At 45.4% G+C, this 24,926-nt stretch overlaps 1 protein-coding gene across 1 annotated transcript in view; it reads right to left on the reverse strand.

Annotated features, from left to right (window-relative positions):
* RCSD1 (RCSD domain containing 1) overlaps positions 1-7,586 on the reverse strand; it is a 48,242-nt gene extending 40,656 nt beyond the window's left edge. Inside the window, exon 1 of the mRNA XM_029578003.1 lies at positions 7,268-7,586. Within this exon, the coding sequence (XP_029433863.1) occupies positions 7,268-7,273 (6 nt within the window). The 5' untranslated portion in view covers positions 7,274-7,586. The remainder of the gene's footprint in view (positions 1-7,267) is intronic.
* Positions 7,587-24,926: the final 17,340 nt, after the last annotated feature.

Here is a 24,926-nt window from a genome sequence, read left to right on the forward strand (position 1 = left end):
AATAAAAGTGAGGGCCGCGCGGCGCGCGCGCCCTAAGCTACCAGCGGAGCATGGCGGGAGGCAGCGCCCAAGCCATTCCGGAGAAGCCAGAGAGGACGGCAGGCAGACGCTGCGGCAGCCAGGCGTCCATCCATCAGCGAGAGGAGGTGCAAAGAAAGAAAGGTAGGCGGAGTGAAGCCGTCAGGAAGGGACGGTTGCAACAGTACCAAGCTCCCCAGAGCCCTGCCAGCAAGTATTATCAGAGGTGAACAAAAAAGGAGAAACCTCTGAAAGAAATTTCTTATAGAATTCCATATGGAATGCATCTGGCCCAGGACATTTCCCACTCGGGAGAGCCTTAACAGCATCATGTATCTCTTATAGAGTAAATGGGGCTGCGAGTGCCTCCTTCTGCTCTTCTCACAAATGGGGAAGGCCAAGACCATCCAAGAAATGTCTAATATCTTCCACCCTGGCAGAGCCAGAGTCAGCATAAAGAGTTGAAAAGTAATCAAGAAACTTCAACTCTGTTTCCAGAAAGTCTGTAGTTACCACACCAGAGTTCTTGTGAATGGCAATAATATGTGACTTACCCGCCCTTTTCTTAACTGTTCTAGCTAACAGAGAGCCCAGTTTATCCCCATGCCCATAAAATTTAAGCTTAGAGTATTTCAGAGCTCACCCAACCTTCTCCATTTCCAAAGTCTGTAATTCCCTCCAAGTAGCCTCAAGTAATTTATACATTCAGACAGAGCAGTCTTGTTTATGTTTACTTTCCAACTGACTGATTTTATCAATTAAATATGCAGTCTTCTGCCTATGCAACTTCTGTAAATGGCCTACATGTAAACCGTTGCGATGGTATTTAACTTAGCAACGGTATAGAAAAGTTTTTAAATAAATAAATAAATAAATGGCTTGCCTTGATACTTTTGACACAACTGCAACATCATTCTCTACTTTGACGGCGGGGGGAAAAGGGGAAACTGGATTCAAACAGCAACCAAACAGGCCCTGAATTTTATGGTGTGGGGTACTGACACACAGACATAAGGGAAAAAGCATAGGACTGCTTCTATGGCCAAGTCCAAAAGCAAAGCAAATCAAGCAGTATTGTCTGAATTTTTAAGAAGGTTCCTCATCCAGTAAAAGATTACTAGCAGTAATTTTTTATGGGTTTGACAGTTGTTTGTTTTTGGATTATAAATATTACTACCCTTATCATAAAACTTGGGAGTAACTGTGCAGACTACTCTTAAGAGAAACTTGGGGGTAACCTGCATGGCATGACAGATATTACCATAAAAAGCTTGCTGGGGAGACTGGATGGACCATTTGGCCCTTTTCTGAAATTATTGCTATGTTATTGTGACATGTTTCAGAACTGGTACGAAACTTGCAAGGAAAAGATCACCATGGTGCTACTCTTGACAATGGGTTTGGTAGTTAGTGTGTGCTCCTCTAGTCCGGACATAGCATTTGCTGTGTCTTTGTATAGTAATTGAAGGCATTTCATAAACACTTCCAGCTGCCATCCTTCCAGGAGAGATCATACGAATATTATAAGAAAGCGTCTTATTTTCAAAAGAGCTTCTTCCACCCTGTGCCAAAATATATTTTCAAGATAAGATGCCAAATGTCTGAAACAGGAACTGAATAGCAAAACTCTAAAACGAGGCCCGGTTTGCTGACTGATGCATCCTTCACTGATCTTTGAACCGCTAACATTCAAATAAGGGCTCCTTTGGGGTCAGGGTCAGTGCCCCTACTGCATTGCACCCACCTGATGCAGCCCTGCCAATGCTTTGAAGATCAGCAGGTCACCATGCTGAAAGAGTGCTGGTGCCCTTGTTGGCATTGTTTGGACACTGCCTAATGAAATACAGATGGCACCATAGTCATCCCCATGCATGTCAACAGCAAATCTAAAGTGTTAATACTAATTTTGTTTTTTAACCGACTCTCCATATTATTTTAGGGCTTAGTGACCGGCTAAGGTCTTATTGGCTATGCTAATGTATAACCCTGTTCTCTTGAAAACTGTGCTTCTCCTGAACCTAGGCCTTGGCAGGGAGGGGGTGAGTGGGCATCCTATGCACAGGGCTCTAACAATCACCCATCATGCTATTCACTAATGGGGGTGGGGGGGGGGGGGGTTTCAGGGGCACCAATTTTCCTCATTTTGTTGGCCCCTTTAGATGACCTCAATTAGAGCAGTAGTCCAGCCTTTCTTTAAGACGTACTTCTTAATGTTGCTCCTTGACAGGAAGGGGGAGGATGGGAAGCTCAATACTTTTAGAACCTAGGTACATCATGAAGTAGCTAAGACCCCTGGTGTCACCAAGATACCAGACACTCTGCATGAAGAAGGTAGGAATTAATTCCATTACAAAGCTGAAAGAAAATTGAGTTACGGTAATTCTTGAATGGAAATGGAAAGAGGAAGGAACCCAGCTGTGAATGCCTCCTGAGGGGAGGTACAGTAAATGATGAATCCCCGCATATCACTGCTTCTTCCCTGTCCCTCCTCTCTTCCTATAGTGAGAGTTAGATGCATTTTTTCACCTTTCTAGCTGTGTCTACTCAAGTGCACTAACAGCAGCAAATGCAAGGAACCAAGACTCATGTTAGCTGACTGAACCACAGCAGTTTCACTTCTCAAAAACCTCCAAAATAAAGCTTTCATGGAGATGATAATCAGATTTCTTCCTGGGGTTGGGTGGGAGGATGAGTGACAGTTGAAAAACTGTCTCATTTCTTCACGATGGGGGCTCCAACAGCAGCCACTTATATAAACAGCTAGCCCATCTCACCAGCTATGGAAACGGTCTAAGCTCCAAACTGTTTCAAAGGCTTCATGCAACAGCAAAAGGATACGATTAGCCAGAAACAAGTGACTCCCCATCTCAGAAGGAGTGACCCACGGACCTCTCAGCTGGTACCTGAGCTCTGCAAACAGAATCACCCATCTTCTGCATATTGCGTTAACACCCAGCACGTAAAGCAGGGAGTCCCTACCACCATATTACACCAGAAAGTCATGTCTCCTGCGCAGGGAGTCCCTACCACCATATTACACCAGAATGTCATGTCTCCTGCGCAGGGAGTCCCTACCACAATATTACACCAGAAATTCATGTCTCCTGCGCAGGGAGTCCCTACCACCATATTACACCAGAATGTCATGTCTCCTGCGCAGGGAGTCCCTACCACCATATTACACCAGAAATTCATGTCTCCTGCGCAGGGAGTCCCTACCACCATATTACACCAGAATGTCATGTCTCCTGCGCAGGGAGTCCCTACCACCTTATTACACCAGAAAGTCATGTCTCCTGCGCAGGGAGTCCCTACCACCATATTACACCAGAAATTCATGTCTCCTGCGCAGGGAGTCCCTACCACCATATTACACCAGAATGTCATGTCTCCTGCGCAGGGAGTCCCTACCACCATATTACACCAGAAATTCATGTCTCCTGCGCAGGGAGTCCCTACCACCATATTACAAGCTATCATTTTTTCTAAGATCGATTACTGTAACTCTATCCTACTGGGCCTACCTTCCTCCTATACTAGACCCCTCCAGATGTTACAAAACGCTGCGGCAAGATTACTGACAAACTCCAGGAGGAGGGACCATATATCTCCAATCCTAAAAGATCTCCACTGGTTGCCTGTTCACTTTAGAATCCTCTACAAATCTCTTTCCATAATATACAAAACCATCCATCAACACACCCCACTCGACTTACAATTCCCATTCCAAATTTATAACTCCTCCAGACCAACAAGAGACACACTCAGAGGATCTCTTCAAGTGCCCCCAGCCAGAACTACCAAACACATTACCTTGAGAGATCGGGCCTTTTCAACAGCCGGCCCCCTTCTGTGGAACTCCATCCCACCGGACCTTAGACAGGAGCCCAGCCTCCCAACCTTCAGGAAGAGACTTAAGACCTGGCTGTTTAAAAAAGCTTTCCCGGACACCGATTAATTCTATTCAGCCAGATTCTACCACTTCCACATGTAAAAATGTTATTACTAATGTAAATACCTATACCTAATGTTATTCTCTCCCTTTTCTTCTCTCCTCCCAGTTCTTTTACCTTGTTATTTGTAACTGCTTCCTTCTACACAAATAGGTTATTGAATTGTTCACTGTACACCCCTGTTATATGTAAACCGGCATGATGTGTTTGCAACATGAATGCCGGTATATAAAAATTTTAAATAAATAAATAAATAAAATAAATATTACACCAGAAATTCATGTCTCCTGCGCAGGGAGTCCCTACCACCATATTACACCAGAAAGTCATGTCTCCTGCGCAGGGAGTCCCTACCACCATATTACACCAGAAAGTCATGTCTCCTGCGCAGGGAGTCCCTACCACCATATTACACCAGAAATTCATTTCTCCTGCGCAGGGAGTCCCTACCACCATATTACACCAGAATGTCATGTCTCCTGCGCAGGGAGTCCCTACCACCTTATTACACCAGAATGTCATGTCTCCTGCGCAGGGAGTCCCTACCACCATATTACACCAGAAAGTCATGTCTCCTGCGCAGGGAGTCCCTACCACCATATTACACCAGAAAGTCATGTCTCCTGCGCAGGAAGTCCCTACCACCATATTACACCAGAATGTCATGTCTCCTGCGCAGGGAGTCCCTACCACCATATTACACCAGAATGTCATGTCTCCTGAGCAGGGAGTCCCTACCACCATATTACACCAGAATGTCATGTCTCCTGCGCAGGGAGTCCCTACCACCATATTACACCAGAAAGTCATGTCTCCTGCGCAGGGAGTCCCTACCACCATATTACACCAGCATGTCATGTCTCCTGCGCAGGGAGTCCCTACCACCATATTACACCAGAATGTCATGTCTCCTGCGCAGGGAGTCCCTACCACCATATTACACCAGAATGTCATGTCTCCTGCGCAGGGAGACACTACCATCATATTACACCAGAATGTCATGTCTCCTGCGCAGGGAGTCCCTACCACCATATTACACCAGAATGTCATGTCTCCTGCGCAGGGAGTCCCTACCACCATATTACACCAGAATGTCACGTCTCCTGCGCAGGAAGTCCCTACCACCATATTACACCAGAATGTCATGTCTCCTGCGCAGGGAGTCCCTACCACCATATTACACCAGAATGTCATGTCTCCTGCGCAGGGAGTCCCTACCGCCATATTACATCAGAATGTGACATGCTGCAAACTCTTCAATTTCAACTTCTACTTGGAATTACAAATCTTGTCTCGGGCAGACAACAAGTTAGTCTCCATCCTGAATAGTTTTTGTTAGATTTCTTGGCCTTTGGGTCTTTTCTATCCGCAGAAGTTAGCTTCCAGTATGTTGCAACATCCTCTTTGACGCCCTTATAGCACAGCTTCATGTGGCAGCAAAGCCATTATGGACATAAGCAGTATGGTAAATAGGAAGTTGATTAAGCGACAGTTAATATGCCAAACCCACTAGTTCCTTTGAAATTTGCAGAACAAAGCACTGTTTTAAGAGTGCCTGAGCCTCCACAGCCTCTGCTGAAATCTCTCCTGCAGTTCAGAGGGGAAGTCTTGAGTTAATACAGCTGCTTGCAGTGCAGGGCCTGGGTGTGCATGATTTCTCTAGCAGGAAGATTGAGATTAGATCTTTGGAAAGGTCGGAACACTCCATACCCTGCCCTGTACAGCTGTTCAGTGTAAAGGGATCTCTCTCCGTTGTAAGGCCAATACTGCAGCCTGCTGAAAAGATGGACTGCAAAACTCTGGCCCACTGCATTGATGGACTTTTGGTTCTGGTTTCTCTAGCAGCTCCAAACCCAAGTACTAGATCATCCCTGCCGGGTCAGATGCCCTAGCCCTCAGGGGGATCCACAGAGCAGCTGCTATACTTGGAACAGAGCTGAACCCAGATTCTCTGCTAACCCAGCCTATGAACAGATTCCTGCAGAAAGATCCAGCTCTTTGCTGCACATATGAGTGTGAGGGTTTTTTTTTTGTTTTTTAAATTTTTAACAAAGTAAGCATGCTGTATCTTTCTTGCCCCATCTTGCAATGTGTAGCAAAGGCCCTGTTTTTAGACTAGAGTTTCTCACATTCTATACCCTGGGCAAAACCTTTTTTTTTTTTTTTTTTTAAATAAGAGTCCCGTGTGCGTGATGGCTCATTGCTTTGTTTGCTCATTGCCCGTGTCATGGACTTCACTAAAAAAAACCATGGACAGCCATGAAGTCATGGAGACCCCAGGCCATGCTGACAGCCTGATAAAGCAGAATCCTTTCCTGGCTGATCAGTATGTAATAAAAGAGTTCCTTGAATACCGCAGGGTTATATCCCATATAACCCCCCCCCCCCCCCCAAACATTACCAGATCTCGTCAGTAAATCATTTGCCATGCCCAGGAGACACAAAGCAAAGTCAAACCTGATTTTTCTCTTACTAATTGAAATAAGCTTCCTACAAAGCTATCCCAAGCAGAGGCGTTTAATCCTGAAGTCATCCTTAGAAATAACTGCGTCTACAAATGTGGTGAAAAAAAGAGCTCTGAGAAGGAGTGTTATTGAGTGACCAGGGCCGGTGCAACTACATTAGATGCTCTAGGCTACACTTCAGCCGTGCTTCTCTCCCCAACTTTGGCAGCATTCTTCCTCCTCCCCACCCTGCTCCAGGAGCCTTCCGCTCCCCCTCTCTGTCGTTCCCCCCCCCCCCCCAACCTCAGGAGCATTCCTCTTGCTCTCTCTCTCCTCCAGCCCCAGGACAAAAGGGTGGGCTAAAAAAAAAATGGCAGGGAGTGTTTTCACTGGTTCACGCCACCTGGGAGTGCGGCCGGCCGTTTCAGCGCTGCCGTGAACCCAGGCGCCTCGGAATGCTGCCGCCGGCGGAGAGAGCCAGCAGAGCAAGGGAGGTAGAGGAAGCGTCAGGGAGCACATTGGCAAGCTCCCACCACAACAGTAAGGCTGGAGCCCCAATCAGTGCTGGCCCGGTCCAGTTCTGCCAGTGCCGCCTCCACAACCGTGGCACTCTAGTCTAGGTGTCTGCTTAGGTCCTCCGGGGGCCCTGTGAGTGACTTGCGTGAATTTCAGCTCCTCTCCTCTCCGGCAGAGTACCATGACCTGTAAGAGTGACCTGAATTTCATCAGGAGACCAACATAGAAAATGCACCCACTTCAGTCATCACCAAGAACCATCTGGGTTGTTACCCGCACAACAAAAGCATCCCATAAAGACAAATGCACCAATCGAAAATAAAAAATAAAAATTACCTCCATTTCTTCTGGACGAGGGGGATGTCCTCTGGGAAATAATAATCCTTCCCCTCCCCCTCTCTTTCTTCTCTCTTTTTTCCCCCCCTCGAGTCTTCTCTCAAGTCTCCCTTTGTGCTGTAAAGTTTCTTTGCGGTGAGTGGAGAGGGTGCAGCAGCAGAGCCCAGACCAGACTAGTGCTCCTACATAATAACCAGCCCAACACTCTCAAAGCAAGAAGTGAGAGAGGGAGGGGAAGGCAGGCAATCCGAGTTTAAATATAGACACAAATCTAAACAGATACGTCCTTCCCAGAGTGTAGGACTCAGAGGGGCGAGGGTGAGAGAGAGAGAGAGAGAGACACACACACACACACACACACCAGTGCTGATCTGCCCAAACATGGGGACATGATACATGTGTACTTCCTCTGTCTCTATCGCAAACTCTCCTCCCCTTTATCTTGTCTCCTTCTAAGCCTACAACTCTCCTGCTCTCTTCAACAAGACGTAGGGGAAAAAGCAAAGATCAGAGAAAGCAGCAGCAGCAATGGAGTTTTAAATGTACAAGTAGCACTAGCAGGGATGTAGAGGTGAGAAAGGGAAGCGATCTGGTTACAAAAGGAAGATGGGCAGCTGGTGCAGCTGCCGCTCACTGGCTGTAGCCCCTCCAAGGAAAGTTAATATTCAGGCCTCTTACCCACTGCCTGGATCCAAAAAGGAAATTCACAGACACAACCTTCAACATTTAAAGGTAGGGTAAACACAATGGCTCCAGATCATGAGGGCCAGGCTGAGCAAGTCCTGTGTTTGCTCCTTTATGTCTATGCACTTGCAAACTGCTTTCATACAGAAATTTGGAACTAGACTGATGCACAGGGGCAAAAACCAGGTGTCTCAACCTGGCCTTGATGACTCAGCGGCATCTGATAATCCTAGCTAAGAGAGAAGTCAGCTCGCTCAAGAGTTCAAACATATCCATAGAAGCAGCAACGCCCACCCCTGGTGTCTTATCAGGTCATAGTGGTGATCGCTAATTCCTGAGATGCCCCAAGCAGCTCTTCATCAGTTTAAGTTGATACTCGTACTGCCACCCTACAGGCCTCATTTACTAAGCATTTTTCCCGTAGTCACGGAATGGCAGAGAAGCCTCAGTAAATCGGGCCCTATGTATGAAAGGCCTGCCAGATCATCGGAGACAGGAGCACAAGTCCTGGCTTTCAGTGCTTGCTCCATGACATTTCCTATTGTATGGTGTAGTAGTCCTGCTATCTGCTTTAATTTTGGGAAATCAGCACTACAGGTTGCTTAGATAAAACTGTTTCAAGCTTTGTCTGGCCTTAGGGACTTGAAACCATTTAAGAACTCTGATTTTCCTCCATTTGAGTTACTGCTATAATACAGCACCCCTACTAAGGACTGATTTACTATTGATTTATAAACATTTGATATTCTACCTTTATCAATCAATCTCATTCTCAAGGTGGATTACAGTCAAATTATCATTACATTCCAAATCCAATAGTTTCAAAGGGGCCAATTTTCAAAGAGTTTAGGCTCTTAATTATGGGAGTTAGACTCCTAAATGAGTCCTTTTGAAAATTTACTAGGGCTCAGTTCCTAAATTTAGGATCCTAGTTTCATTAGGCTCTTAAATTTAGGAGCCTAAAAGTGGGAGGCTGCAGGGGCGGAGTTAGGGCAGGTAAACAAAGTTAGGAGTTTAGCACTGATTTTCAGAATTAGACATCTAATTTAGGAGGGTAAATCTAGGCAAATAAATAACAGGCCTAAATTTAGGGGTCTAACTTTTTAGGACCTAAATTTATGAGAATTTTCAGCTGAAAACTTAAGGCCAGATTTTTAAAGATATGCGCGCGGGGTACATTTGTGCACGCTACCCGGCGCGCACAAATGTGCACCCGATTTTATTACATGCTCGCACTGCCGCGCACATGATATAAAATCCAGAGTTGGCACGCGCAAGGGGGTGCACACTTGTGCACCTTGCGCGCGCCGAGCCCTAGGGGAGTCTCGATGGCTTTCCCCATTCCCTCCAAGGCCGCTCCGAAATCAGAGCGGCATTGGAGGGAACTTTTTTTCGCCTCTCCCTCCCACCTTTCCCTCCCTTCCCCTATCTAACCCACCCCCCAGCCCTACCTAAATCCACCCCCCCACCTTATTTCGGCGAGTTACGCCTGCCCAAGGCAGGCCTAACTTGCACGCACCGGCCGGCTGCTGTGCCAGAGGACTCAGGAACGCCCCCTGCCCCACCCCCGGACAGCCGCCACGCCCCCGGACCGCCCATTTTTTAAAGCCCCGGGACATACACGTGTCTCGGGGCTTGCGAGCGCCGAGCCTATGCAAAATAGGCTTGGCGCGCACAGGGGTAGGTTTTCGGGGGTTACGCACGTAACCCTTTGAAAATCTACCCCATAGTCACTTAATTTAGGAGCTCAACTTTTTTTGAATTTCTGCCCCATAATGTTTTAACATGAAGAAAATAAAGAGATAAGATAGAGGAAAAACTGGAGCTCTAAGTACATAGTAAGATACCAAGTGCAGGGGAGATAAGAGATATCAGGCTTAAGTGGCCAGTGATAGAAGGAAATCTCAGTCACAGAGGAATGTCTTGTTGTTTTTCAAACTTTAATATAAACTGCAGATCTTAATAATAAATACATTTAAGAAAGATTTTCTTCAGTCAATGCAAAATTAAACTATTGTGTCCTCACCGCACATGACACTGTACAGCTAACCAGATAACTAAACTCTTGTTCAGTTTGATATATGCTGCTTAACGTCCAAAATGTTTATTAAGAACTGCAACTGGACAACATACAACTTTGCTGGATGATGAAATAAAAATCAAAATAACTATCACAGAATGTCTGAACTGTTTCAGCTGTAATGAGCTTGTCTTAGAATTGTTCTCTTGAATTAGTAAGTAAAAAGCAATGCCTTCTGGGGGCTCTGGATGAGACAGACAGATGAGACTGGGTGTGCGGACTTTTCTGAGGAGCCAGTGTCAGAAAATGGAGGGTCCTCAAACATTGAAGCAAGTCTCCCAGAACACTGTGCATCTTGCCCAGTCAGCACCCAGATTACATATTGCTTTGGAAAAATAATTAGTAAATGTTGGTGCGTTTCTCCTCTCTAAGCAGCAGGTAGGCAGCATAACCAGTAAATAATGTCAGCGTACAGAACACTGAAAAAAAAAAAAAAACCACCCAGAACTGCAAATAACACAAAATTAATAGAGAATGTGGTCAAGGATATTGGGGTGTTTGAGTTTAAAACAGTTAAAACAACTTCCTAGGGCAGGCCAGATGCGGCCCACATAGTTTGTTTATGCAGACCACCATGCTTTTCCATGGTGTGGCCGGATCTGGCCCATGAATGAATTTTATTTTATTTTTGATTAATGTGGGGCAGCTGAGAAAAGTTGACAGGGTTTCCCAGGCCCAGTCAGTGGGAGGACTGACGACCGCTCTAGAAGTGAGCCCCTGGCGGGGAGGTCGGCTCCATCAGCAAGAGAAGACTCACTGGACCGGTGCTGGAGTAATGAAGCCACTGATGGGGAGGCACAGAGAGTGAGTGAGCGAATAAGAAGTGAGGGGAGAGGAGTAAATGAGAGTGAGGAGGTGAACTGAAAGGCGAGAAGGGACTGAGTGAGAGGAGGGAAGGGGGGTGGAAGTAGGGAAAGGAAATGTTAGTGAGAAGAAAAGGGGAGAGATGGCATGTGAGAGGAAAAGACGGGGGTGGAGGGAAGAATAACGAGAGCAAGAGTGGGGAGTTGTGAGTGGGAGAGAATGTGCCTTAAAGATACCGTCCTCCCAGTCACCCCTGCCACATCCCCAGGGAGCAGATGTAGATCCTGAGGAAGGCAGGTTGTAGGACATCCAAGGATGCGGCAGGATTGTCAACTTCCTAGAAATATTTTCCCTGAAACCCTATCTGCCATTCCTCTGTGGGATCCCTGTCTTGTGCAGCATTTCAAATCAGCGATAGGGACAAACTCCAAGGGATATCCCTTTCACCCTCCCCACTCATCAAACCTCCATGGGGTTTCGCCCCTTTCCCCCTCAATCCTCTCAGTTATTTGAAACAGTGCATGCAGCCCTTAAAAGGTTTGGGGACCCCTGTCCTAGGGGATAGTTCCATTAACAATTATTAACCAGATAGACTTGGGTGTCTCCACCTCTTCTGGGAGAGAGCAACATGGAATGAACTTTGCCATTAGGATCTGCCGGGTACTTCCAAGTGGCCTGGATTGGCTACTGTTGGAGTCGGGATGCTGTGCTTGATGGACCATTAGTCTGACCCAGTAGGGTACTAGTTACCTCTCAATTAATTCCAGCCTATCGGGGCATTTTGCACTGGTCTTGGTTTGTTGGAGGATGATTTTCAAAGTGACTTATATAGGTATAAAGCATTTTACCCATGTAAATGGGCTGTCTAAGAACTATTCCTCCGCCCCAATTCAATGCAGCTCAAGGTCCACGTGTTCTATAATGTGCTGACTTTTAGGGGTAGATATTCATAGATTAATGGCTAAGTAAGTTAGCAAGATAAGACTTTTCCAGCTAACTTACAAGGGATATTCAGCAGCAAGTTATGCTACTAAATAAAATCACTAGTTAGCTGGCTTAGTCTTATCCAGCTAATTTTAGACCTTCTATTGAGCAGGTCTAGTTTATCCAGTTAACTTAACCAAATAAATTTGAATATTGCTACTTATCTAGCTAACAGAGTCATTCATCACATCGCGTTAGGGCTCTCAATGCACGATAAAAGGAGTCTAACGCCTAATAAACGCACAATCTTTCTCCTGTCGTACTTTTGTATGCAAATTTGATACTGAGTATGCAAAAGCTAGCTTTTTATGCAAATGAGGGACTCCTACCACCTGTCGCGAAAATTAATTGCACACTAACGCAGATTTAATGTTGGAAGTAACAACACCTTTTTTTGTACGATAGAGTGGAAACATAGTTTTTATCATGGGATAGGCGCCATTATCGCGGATCACGGTTATTATCATGGCTGTTATCGTGGCTAATATCGGTAGTGCTAAAATGGGGAATTTTCTCAGACACACCTACACAGCCCTGCTGGGCCCAAAAAAATAACCTTTTCTTACTTCGTAAATCTTCTGTGTTGGGGAAAGTGTAATAGTAGTGGGAACCTGGCTGCCTCACGGGCCCAGGGATTTGCGCGCACATGTATGCATACTTTTCACACAGGGTGCACGGGTAGGCTCTGTCAGCCTATTTGATTCCACGCACGCATATACGCGTCTATGGTATAATGGCTGTGGCTATTGTATTACATATGCGCATACACGTACACGTGATATCAAATAGGATGAAAGCGCCTACATGCGATACGTTTGTGCACATGTGCGCGCAAATCCCGCTTCTATAACGAAAGTGGGGGGATGTTAAGGATGGGATGGGGGTCACATGCATTTGTTCTGGGCTGCAAGGGAGGTTTGAGAGGAAAGAAGATGGTGAAAATGGGAAATGTTTGAATGTTTTTCTGATTTGTCTTTGGAGTGCATAAGAGACAGTGCACTCTGAAGGTTTGTGTATTTGGTAACTTTGGTTAATAAAAAGTTTTACACTAAATGGGACACATGGCGACGCCATTGCCAGTTTCAGTAGTTTGTTCCTAGTTTGCCCAGGTTAGGGATAGGACTTCCTAGTTTATTATTCTTCCTTTCCACCTGATAGCCCCAACCCTAGATTTTTTCTTTTATGATTTATATGCCATTCACCTGTGCGTGTAAGTATATATGTGCACATCTGTTGGCCTCCCTGACATGCCTACGCCCTCACCCCTTTTTCAAAACTTTTCACATGAGCGCATAGCAGGAGAATGGGAGCTTTGAAAACCCATTCTGCGTGTACCAGCTCGACTTGTGCATGTGTCTTTTGGTTTGAACACATTTTGCGCTAATGCGTCACACACCACAATACTGCGTCTCGTAAAAAATTATCATGGGTTACAATTTTTTACTACGTGATGCAGAATGTCACAAATTTGAATAACCATGCCCCTTTTTTTATCGCGGCCACTAACGCTCCATATTCCTGTGATAAACATATCACAGAGATATATAATGAGTGACATCAGCAAACCTGTTGATCTCTGTCTCCATCTGCTGGTTGGAATGCATAACCCATTCATCTGGACTGGTCTGACTGTATTCAAGGATAGGAAATTATCAGATAAGAAGTAATTTCACCTTATCACCAACAGCTTTTTATCATAAATATAGTAGTCTTCTCTGGTGTTGTCAACTTGTGGGAGTAGAAGGCACATGGGTGGAGCATGTTCTCTGGTGTCTTTGTCTGAGACAGAATGACCCCTAGGGCTGACTTGATGCATCTGCTTCTTTCACAAATGGTTGCTTTGGATTGTTATGTACCAAAACCAGGGCAGAACTGAATGGTGCCTTTAGACAGTTAAATCTGTTGCTTTTGTGAGATCCATTTGAATTGAACTTCTGTGAGTGGGGCCATTAACTTGCAGAATGTTTGATGAATCATTGATAGAAATTCTCAAACACTAAAAAACATTGTACCCTCTACAAGGAACTGGCCAGTCTGTCACTGCTGAAATCTTGCATGGGTTCATGCTTTATAATATAGCCTAGGAATACCATGAACCTTTTGTTAAACTTGCATTTCTCTAGCTTCACAAATATCTTTTGCCATCTTAGGCAATCTAGAACCTGGCATACCCAATGGTCATGGTCTTCTGGATTCTCCAAGAATATCAGAATGTCATCCAAATAGGCAATTACATACTGGTCTAAGATATCACAAAAGGTTTTGGAATGTAGCCAGAGCATTCTTCAATGCAAAAGGCATTACTAGGTATTCAAAGTGACCATATTGGGTATGGAATGGTGTTATCCATTCATTCCCCTCCTGAATATGGAATAGGTTATAGACTCCCTTAAGGTCTATGTAAGGATTGTGAGCCCTTGTGCTGTGGTGCAGTTGATGCTGCCTCGTGAACAAGCACACTAAGTCCACGCCAACATCTGGCAAATACACTGGTCTGGGACAGACTGGAGCTTCGCCTAAACCAGCCCCGCAGGTTGAGCCTTGGGTTCCAGAGGCCAGCAGAGTGAGCCTAGAGAGAGTCCAAAGATGGGCCAAGAGTCAGGGCAGGCAGCAAGCAGGATGGAGTCAGGATATGAGGCAGGGTAAGGTCCAGGTGGATAGCAAGGAAGTAGTCAAGTCCACAGCCTAGGTCAGAATCAAAGGATCAGGCCAAGACAGACAAGACACAGAGGGACAAGATAGGACAAGACAAGGCAAGACTCCAAGAGCAAAGACAAGGCAAGCGGACAGGGCGAGGCAACAGATACTGGGCAAGGGCAGGAACGGGTTAAGGCTGGACAGAGCAAGCTGGAAAGGCTGGATGTGGCAAAGTTGGACGGGGTGGATAAGGCAAGACTGGACGGGATGAATGAGGCAACACTATCTGCTGGCTAGGTAGGGGACCTGTTGCTGAGGCATTGCCTTACTGACATAATCAGAGAGCGCCTGAGCTGCCATTCCCGGCACAGGGCCTATAGATTCAGTGTGTGCCACGAGCACCTAAGGAGGGGCCGGGAAGGCAGCATAGCGACATGGCATTGGCATCACAGGCCTGTGTGGGTGTCAACCGGAAAACGTAACAGTCTGATTTGGTGAAGATTTGGGCAACCTGGAGACACTCTGGGAGCTCATTAATGAGAAAAAAAGAGTACTGTTATGGATAGTGATTGTAGTAAGGATCCAGTAATCCACATAGGGACAAAGAGAACCGTCTTTCTTAGGAATGAAGAAGATCAGGGCTTTTGCTGGGGGAGGTTGAAGGTCTGACAAAATGGCACCAGACAGCCCTTAATTTCAGAGGGATTTTATTTTCAAGATTTCTAATGAAACATTTTTTGTTAGAAAATGAATGCACATCACTAGCGACAGCACCAGCAGCGCCTAAGGGTGGCAGAAATCTAAATCCATCACCAAGAGTAGCGGCTAATATTTCTATCGCACAACAATCTGCTTCCTACAAGAAATAAAGGCCCGTGTAGTGTGCTGCTGAGGTGGATTTTCTTGTTTTATGGGAATGCTTCAGCCTTACGGTTTGCATTTCTCATTCTTATTGCCATTTTTTTCCTTGATAGGAGAAAGGAGCCTACATTTCACTACATAGAAAGTGGTTTACCAGGTTCAGCTCTATAATGCTTTCTGTTTCCTTTCCTGTCCAGGTCGGCTTCCAAGCCTTTACCTGACAGCTTTCTACCCCATTGTGTTGCTTCCTCTCTGGAAAGCCCCAAGCTTAGATTTTTTTTTTTAAAGCCAAACATCTGACCAAGTTCTGCATTTATCAGCCGGTTGCAACTCTTTCCTTTGTTTTCCTTTTGCCAAGTGCAGTATCTAAATTCAGACAGGCCCATAGACTCATAAATGTGAGCCCTTGAAGAGAAACAAATCGTGCACATGCCTGAGGAGAGCATATGCAGCTTGGCCCAACTGTTTAAACGTTTGCCATGCTCACTGTAGAAAATCTTGAGCCTGTCATGTCACTGGGTGGGCGTGGAGGTCAGGACGGTGGTTTTTTGTAAGAGGTGAGAGAAGGGAAAGCTGCAAAATACCAAAGCTGTGGGCTGGCCTGGTAGCAGCAGACACTGTGCTGCCACACTGGAGATCCAATTTTGGATTCCTGGACCTGGTTTCCACCGGCCAGGCCCGCAAAGGGGGGGGGGGGGGGGGTAGGCCACGCTGTGGAGGCTGCACTCGCTGCTAGCCAGGGGAGGGAGAGCAGTGTCCAGCCATCACACAACAGCCAGATCTAATGGTAGGGTTCAGGGCTCTGTGCCCCCCCCCCCCACCCACACACACACCTGCTGAGGACAGAAGCTGCAATAAGTGGTCTATCAAGTAAGAAGGGCAGGCCTAAATGGGGAGACTAACTCCTGGCAGCCTTATAGCATCTTAAACTGAGATCCCCCACCTTCAGAAATGGCAGTGGGGAGACGGAGGCAGGCTAAGTTCAGACGTGAAGGGAGACAAACCAGGCCAACACCCTTTAATGTTGCGCAGCTCTATAATCATAGACTGATTCTATTCGGGGGGGCTGTGAATCAACGAGGCCCATGACGCTCTCTCTCTTTCATTTTGGCTTGTTTGAATTAAGTTTGCATCTGACCGTCAGCACTTTTGCATGTCATAATCCGCATCAATGAGTTTATTTACCTGCAAAAGCAGAATCTAAGCTTTCAAATTAAAATAAAATTACACTGAAAAAAATATGGAATGCCGAAGCTGGTCCTCAGGATGCCCCCCAGCCACTCAGCTTTTCATGAATATCTATCTCATGCATATTCATTAGGCATATCCTGAAATCCTGATCAGCTCAGGTGGGGGCAAGAAGGGGAGCCCAGGACCAGTTTGAACACAATTAGATTAGCCTGTATGAAGGACGTGCATGGAAAAGAATGTTGTTTTTGGAGGTTTTTTTATTTGTTTTATGTGGGTTCCAGTTTGTTTAATGTTTATTTTAGTTGGTTTTATTTGTTGAACAGAAATAAACATTAAATTTAAAAACAAAAAGAAACAGTTACCCCCATCACTCCAGACCACACTTACCCTTTCCACGGGGGGGGGGGGGGGGGGGGGGAAGAGCTCCTTTGTAGAAAGAAGCAGAAGCAATCAATCCCCAGTTGGCTCCCAGTTTGAAAATGTTGCTGGCCCGCCCCCCCCCCCCCCCCCCCAGGCACCACCAGCGACTGGGGACCATTCCTGTCCTTTTCTACATCTGAGACCTCTGTGGAAGGGGTAAGTGTGGTCTGGGAGGTGATAGGAGGGGAAGCTTAGGGGAAAGTGACAGCGGCATTTCACCTCTTAGTGGATTTTTTTTCATTGACTTTCTAAAACTAAACTCAATGAGAAAAATATTAATTTTTTGGGGGGGGAGAGAGGGAGGAGGTTTATTTCATTTTTAACCTAACCACAAGTGTTTCATGGTGGTTTTCATGTCATTTTAAAACGATTGCCCACCCCTAGCCTGTATCCAGGTGTATAAATGTACCATGTGTTAGCACTGGAGGCGTAGTATTCAGACATAGATCAATGAGCAGATTTGTTTTCTTTCTTGATTCTCATACTTCTGATTCCAAGGCCTGTCTTCTTCTTCTGTCTCTCACAGTTTTGTGCTTTGAAGGTTTGGGCTCTGTTGTTTTTTTTTTTCCCCCCCAAAAGCGGAAGTTGCTTAAAGTCTGCAAAAGGAAACTGGTAGGGTGAGATAAAATCATGTAACCGTCCTTGACAGCAAAAGTGACTGCAGCTGCCACAGCTTACTGCCTTCTGAGAGAAAGACAGGGTCCAGCCCATCCAGCAAAACCTTCTACATTTAACCCACAAACTTATTAATAAGGAACCTCTGCACTAACAAAATCCACGTTACCATATTTCATATCATGGCAATTTATCTATTTAAACATGTATGTGCCGTACCATAAACAAAGCTATTTATTTATTTTTATATACCGACATTCGATCTGAGATATCACATCTGTTTACATTCAGGTACTGTAGGTATTTCCCTATCCCCAGAGGGCTTACAATCTAACAGGCCTATACGGTACAGTGCGCTCCGGTGGAGCGCACTGTTAACCCGAGTTTGGACGCGCGTTTTCGACACGCTAGCTTTACCCCTTCAGTAAGGGGTAATAGCGCATCGAAAACGCACGTCCAACCCCCCCAGAAACTAATAGCGCCCGCAACATGCAAATGCATGTTGATGGCCCTATTAGTTATTCCTGCGCGATTCTGTAAGTAAAATGTGCAGCCAAGCCAAAGGTAGGCGTTAATTTCTCTCGGCACCGGGAAAGTGTACAGAAAAGTAGTAAAAAACTGCTTTTCTGTGCACCCTCCGACTTAATATCATAACGATTTTAAGTCGGAGGTCCCAAAAGTTAAAAATAATCAAAAATAATTAAAAAAAATTTTTTAAATCGGCCCACGGGTTGAAAACCGGACGCTCAATTTTGCCGCGATTTTTACTGTATCGGCCTGTAAGTTTGTACCTGAGGCAATGGAGAGTAAAGTGACTTGCCCAAGGTCACAAGGAATGACAGCAGGACTCGACAGCAGACCCTGGTCTCCTGGTTCGTAGCCCACTGCTCTAACTACTAGGCTATTCCTCGAGTGGTTTACAATAAAATCATATCCATAAAATTATAAAACCAGACAAAAAGATCATCCTCTTCACTGCTAACCATGTACCCCTGCAACCCCATCCATTCAAATACTAGGGAACAGAAAGGCCTTAACATTTTTCTAGAATTTTTTATAATTCAACTCCGACCACATTGCGATTGATAACACATTTCATAGTTGTGGAGCAATAACAGCAATGGATTGTCAGGGCAATGGGAAATCTGTTTGCAAAAAAAAAAAAAAGAAAAGGCTCAGCTTTTATGCTACTGAAAATCATTACCATATTAACACTGGACCTGCTAAATTGGGTCAAGCCTATGATCCATCTTCCACAGTATCCCATCCCCCACACTGGCGAGTAGCAGGCGCTTAGAAGAAGCAGATAAGAAAGAGTGCATGAGTCATTTGGTTCATCCCCTGTCAGTTGGGTTGCCAGTTGACCCAGGTCAACCCAAGAAAGCTGATCCAGTCCTGGTTTTGCCCCATCCTTGCATGCCTGGAGATATAGTTATGAATTTCTTAAGAGGAAGCAAAGAATCGTGGTTGCCATGTTAGTTCACTTAGATCTGTAGAAATTAGGATTCCGCAACCAAGCTATAGGCGATGCTTTTTTTACTTGGCAAACTTAATACATCTGTGACCAGCGTTTGAGAATTATATTTTTTCTTCACCAGGTCAGTCTTAAGAAAATCAGGAACTACGTAGTCATGCGCACAGTGGGGCTGAACCAGGACTTTAGGTTGACCTGATAATCCCATCAGCCGTGGTCTTCCAGTTATCATGCTGTAATCTCCTATTCCACCAAAAGGTTATCCTTTTGTATGATGTACTCTCAGGAAAGCATCTGTGCTTTATCACGGCACAGGCTGCAGTCACCATCCGAAAAGCGCTTTGAGATTGTGGTTTGCAACTGCTCACAGCAGGGCAGGGGGGGGGGGGTGTGGATCAGCACTGCAAATTAATTACTAATTACTAATGAGGGGCAAATGGGTCTTAAATGCATTACCAAAGCTGCTTAGAAAGGAGGCACTGAAAACTGGAATAACCATTAGCAAATAACTTCACAGACCACTTGTTAGAAAGCAGAATTTTTGCAGTATAGTGGGAGAGTTGAAGATGAAGCTCAAGGCCTGCGCCTGAATGCCCCGTTGGGGCATCTCCGCGTCCTCAACCTGTTGTTCGCATCTTTGCCTGGAGGAAAGGGGACTGGTGCAGCAGCAGCGGAAAGGAAAGGGTCTGGCATTTCATTTCTAATCAGCTCTCGGAGCTGGCATCCTGTTTGTGTGTGTTGAACAGCTGAGCCTGCCTCCCCTGACCCCCCCTCCTGTGACCAGCCCTAGTTGCTGGCAGGAAGTGAGTGGGTAAGCACTGGTTTTATTCGGGGGCTCTACACTGACAGTAGGGCATGGCTTCCTAATTGAGCCCAAGGCCAAAAGCTTATTATAAACTGAAGAAACATGTTCAAGCAGGGGAGGGAGAATTAGGCCCATGTTTGCAAAATTCTTCAACTCTAAAGTTCAAAAATTTGGTCAGAAATGTTGCTACTGGGTCAACTTCACTGCAGTCAATGGAAGTGCAGAATTGGACAGAGTTTGACTGTGTCTCAGAATTAGAAATAAATTTAACCCTGCTACTCATCCAATGGATTTACTAACAATAAAGGCTTTAAAATCGATTGCAGAGATAATAGTGCCTCATATAACAACAATTATCGTTAAAGGAAGGTTATATCCCTAGGGCATTGAAATGTGCAGCGATCAGACCAATATTACAAGTTAACAAAACAGATACAGATAACTTAAAGAATTATAGGCAGTATCAAATTTGCCAGCCACAGCTAAAATACTCGAAAAAGCCGTTCTTTCTCACCTATCAGATCACCTAGAATTAAATAATATTTTATTTCCAACACGATATGAATTTAGGAAAAACTACAATACAGAAACCTTATTAGCCTTACATGATACAGTGATGTGAGGTTTTGATACTGGTTGCGCTTATCTACTAGTTCTATTAGACTTGTCGGCTGCCTTAGACACAAAAGATCACAATATCATGACTCAAAGACTGAAGGAAATAGGTTAAGAGGACAAAGTGCTAAAATGGTTTACGTCTTTTCTCTCTGGGCGATCATTTCAAGTAAGATTAGATGGATGTTTCTCTGAGTTAACACAAATGGAAACAGGTTTACCACAGGGCTCTGCGTTGTCTGCAATGTAATTTAATATACATATATATGTTGCCTTTATGCTGTCTTCTATCAGGGCTGGGCATTAAGTACTACCTTTACGCAGACGATTATACAATTCCTCACGCCAATAGAAATCTCAATTGAACATTCACCAAAATTACTCGAGATCTATTTTTCATCAGTCACGCAATTATTTAAACATATGAGATTAGTCATAAACTCAGAAAAGACAGAAATAATACTTTTACATAGAAAAATTCAATCCTCTTCCCCAATACCAATTGCAACACTGAGTGATAAGACAAAAATAGAAATATCTGATTATGGTCGGGATCTAGGCATTATAATCAACAGCAATCTATCAATGAAAAAAACATATTAGCCAAAAGATAAAAAAATGGCTACTATAAATTAAACATCTTAAAACGTCTAAAGCCTCTTCTCTCATACAACGACTACAGTACAGTGTTACAAACATTGATTTTCAGTGATTTTTGACTATTGTAATTCTTTATTACTTGGTTTACCTATAAATACAATCCATCCACTACAATTGTTACAAAATGCAACAGCCAGAATATTAGCGGGGAATAAAAAATTCAACCATATCACACCTGTCTTAAAATCACTTCATTGGCTCCCAATTAAATTTAAGTCACAGTACAAAATCCTTACAATTATTCATAACATGATCCATAACAGTAACACAGAATGCCTGAATGCCTCTGTACAACTATAAGCTCCAAGTAGGAACCTAAGTTCTGCTAATAAAGGCCTTCTGCAAATTCCACCAGTACATGGAACTCACCTGTATGAGGTTAGAGAAAGGGCTCTTTCAATTTATTTATTTATTTTATTTTTGGTTTTTATATACCGGAAGTTCCTGTATAAAATACATATCACTCCGGTTCACAGGTAACAGAGATTTTTATTTATTTTTTTTTTTTTTTTTTTTTGCTGGACCCAAACTTTGCAACACAATGCCGGTTACACTACGTACACAGAAAGACAGCAAGCAGTTTAAAAAAGATCAATTATTTAGTTTAGCATTCGCTAACACAGACAGTAACAGCAGGTCAGGAGAAACAGATGAGCATAGTACTTACTGTAATGATTTTATTGTAACTAATAGTATTGCTTTATATTTGAATGTATGGATCTTAGGTTTTTATATATTATTTTATCGCAAACCGCCATGATTGTTAATCTCAGAATGACGGTATATAAATAAATACGAAAAAAAAAAAAATATATGAACGGTGCAGGGTGCCTGTTTGGGTCCACAGGGTGCAAAGTCGTTCACAACTATCAGTAGTTAGGCTAGCAGGTGTGTGCCCAGGTCTCCATCTACAAATAATTTAATTAAAAAACTGTACGCACTGATGCTTAAAAAGTATTATGTAGAGGGGGGAAGGTTTAGAGGTTTTGGGAGAGAAAGGATGAGAGAGAGGTTTGAGGGGGGTTGGGAAGGTGGAGGTTGGGTTAGAAGGGGAACTAATTTTAATTGTTATTATCGGCATTGATCTTATATAGGAGACTTTGGACCTGATTTTCAAATGCATTTACATGCTTAAAAATTGGTTTTACATGTGCAAAAATACTTTTCCCGTATTAGTGAGCTTTTGAAAATTGCTACAATATGTGCCGTTGAATTGTCCATAGGATTTATCCGCGTCTAAGTGCACTTTATGTGCATAAATGGCTTTTGAAACTTGCTCCAATATTATTGTTACCAGGGTACGTGGAACCAGATCGATTAACGCCTACCTTGTGCTGAGAAGCTCTTCGGTTGGAGCGAAGTAGGACCTTGATCCTCCCAGGTCCAGGCAGATGATCACAAGTTGATCCAATGTGCAGTCAGGATCAAAGCCGGTAGCACAGCAAGTAATCCAAAGTCCAATCCGAGGTCGGGGTAACCAGCACAGCAGGATAATCCAAGGTACGGTCCAAGATCAGGGCAGGCAGCACAGCAGGGTGATCCAAAATACAGTCCAAGATCAGGGCAGGCAGCACAGCAGGGTAATCCAGAATCCGGTCCGAGGTCAGGCAGCCAACACAGCAGGGTGATCCAAAATACAGTCCAAGATCAGGGCAGGCAGCACAGCAGGGTAATCCAGAATCCGGTCCGAGGTCAGGCAATCCAAACAGAAGCTAGACGAAAATAGCAGCACAGCAGCAAGGAAACTGGTGTGTGGCCGAAGCAGTAGGCGTGGGAGAAGGCTCTGCTTAAGAAGCCAATCTCCCGCGCAAACCAAGCCCGGTCGGCGTCTGACGTCAGGGGGCGTGTCGCAGCCCCCGATCGCAAGGGATAGGCTGCAGGCACAGGAAGGAGGATCCCTGGGCGTCACTTGACGTCCTAGTCCCGATTCGAGACGGCCCGACGTCTCTGACGGAGGGAGGAGCCCGAGCCCCTCCGAGCGGACCTGCCCAGAACTGCGCGGACGCGAAGCGTCGAAGTGGGGGATGAAACTCCGGCGCCCTTGCCCAAGGTAACAGTACCCTCCCTGCAAGGCCCGGCCCTCCGATCTGCAGGTCTGGGCTTATGAGGAAATAAGCGATGAAACCTCTTCAAGAGACGAGGAGCGTGGACATGAAAAGAGGGTTCCCATGAGTTTTCCTCCGGACCAAAGTTCCTCCAAGAGATTAGATATTGAAGTTGCCCCCTAACACGTCTGGAATCCAAGATCTCCTCCACCTCAAATTGATCATCATCCCGTATGAAGTGGGTCTGAGGTTTACGTCGGCGGTTGGGCCAAGAGAAAATGGCAGGTTTAAGTAAGGAAATATGGAAGGCATTGTGAATCCGCAAGGAAGATGGTAAACGTAGTTGATAGGTGACTGCATTGAGCTGCCGTTGGATGGCGAAGGGACCAACAAAACGAGGAGCAAACTTAGCGGAGGGTAAACGTAAGCGGAGATGGCGGGTATTCAACCAGACAAGATCACCTTGGCGGAGGGGGGGGGCCGGACACCGACCCTTATCGGCCTGAGTCTTCATATGAAGCGCAGTCTTGACTAGTAGAGCCCGCGTCGCAGTCCACAACCGGGTCATGGAAGCTACGGCGGAATTCACCGCAGGACAGTTCGAGGTGGTGGTAAGCGGCAAAGGAAGATGAGGATGCCTCCCGAAGACAACAAAAAAAGGAGACCTCCCCGTAGCGGAACTCACGTGATTATTGTGACAAAATTCAGCCCAGACCAAGAGAGACGCCCAATCGTCATGTCGCTGATTGACATAAGCACGTAAGAAGGACTTTAAGGATTGATTCGTGCGTTCAGTAAGTCCGTTGGACTGAGGGTGATAAGCCGAAGAGAAGTCGAGCTTAACGCGTAGAAGCTTGCAGAACTCCCTCCAGAATTGGGCAGTAAACTGAACCCCTCTGTCAGACACGATACTGAGAGGGAGACCATGTAGGCGAAAAACGTGAAGCAGGAAGAGATGGGCTAATTCGGAAGCAGAAGGCAATCCAGGTAAAGGAAAGAAATGCGCCATCCTGGAAAAACGATCCACCACCACCCAAATAACCGTATTGCCGTCCGAGGGTGGCAGATCCGTGATAAAATCGGTGGCGATATGAGTCCAGGGACATCGGGGAATAGGGAGGGGTTGTAGGAGCCCCAAGGGTTTCCGGCGGGGGGTCTTCTGTGCCGCACAAACAGGACAGGATTCCACATATTTCTGAACATCCTTCATCCAATGAGGCCACCAGTAGTGTCGGGAAACCAACTCCTTGGTACGGGAAACACCAGCGTGCCCTGCAACCTGCGCATCATGGGACCAACGGAGAACCTTTAAACGTAAGCGTTTGGGAACCACCGTCTTCCCCAGGGGAACCGTGAATGTGGCAGCCAGCTGGATGCGAGCCGGATCAATGATATACCGGGGAGAATCCGGAGTGTCATCGGGATCAAAACTTCTGGAGAGAGCGTCAGCCCGAACATTTTTGTGCGCAGGTCGAAAATGCAGCAAAAAATTAAAACGACTAAAAAAAAGTGCCCAGCGGGCCTGGCGGGGATTCAACCGTTGAGCTGTGGCCAAGTATTCCAAGTTTTTATGATCAGTGTAAATGGTAATCAGATGACGCGCCCCCTCCAACAGATGACGCCATTCCTCCAGGGCCAGTTTGACCGCTAAAAGTTCCCGATCCCCAATCGTGTAATTCTTTTCCGCAGGGGAAAATTTTTTAGAAAAGAATGCACAGGTCGCCATGTGGCCCTCCTCATCCCCCTGGAGAAGAACCGCCCCCACACCAACCGCGGAGGCGTCG

The sequence above is a fragment of the Rhinatrema bivittatum genome, chromosome 15, assembly GCF_901001135.1.
Source record: "Rhinatrema bivittatum chromosome 15, aRhiBiv1.1, whole genome shotgun sequence".
NCBI lineage: Eukaryota > Metazoa > Chordata > Amphibia > Gymnophiona > Rhinatrematidae > Rhinatrema > Rhinatrema bivittatum.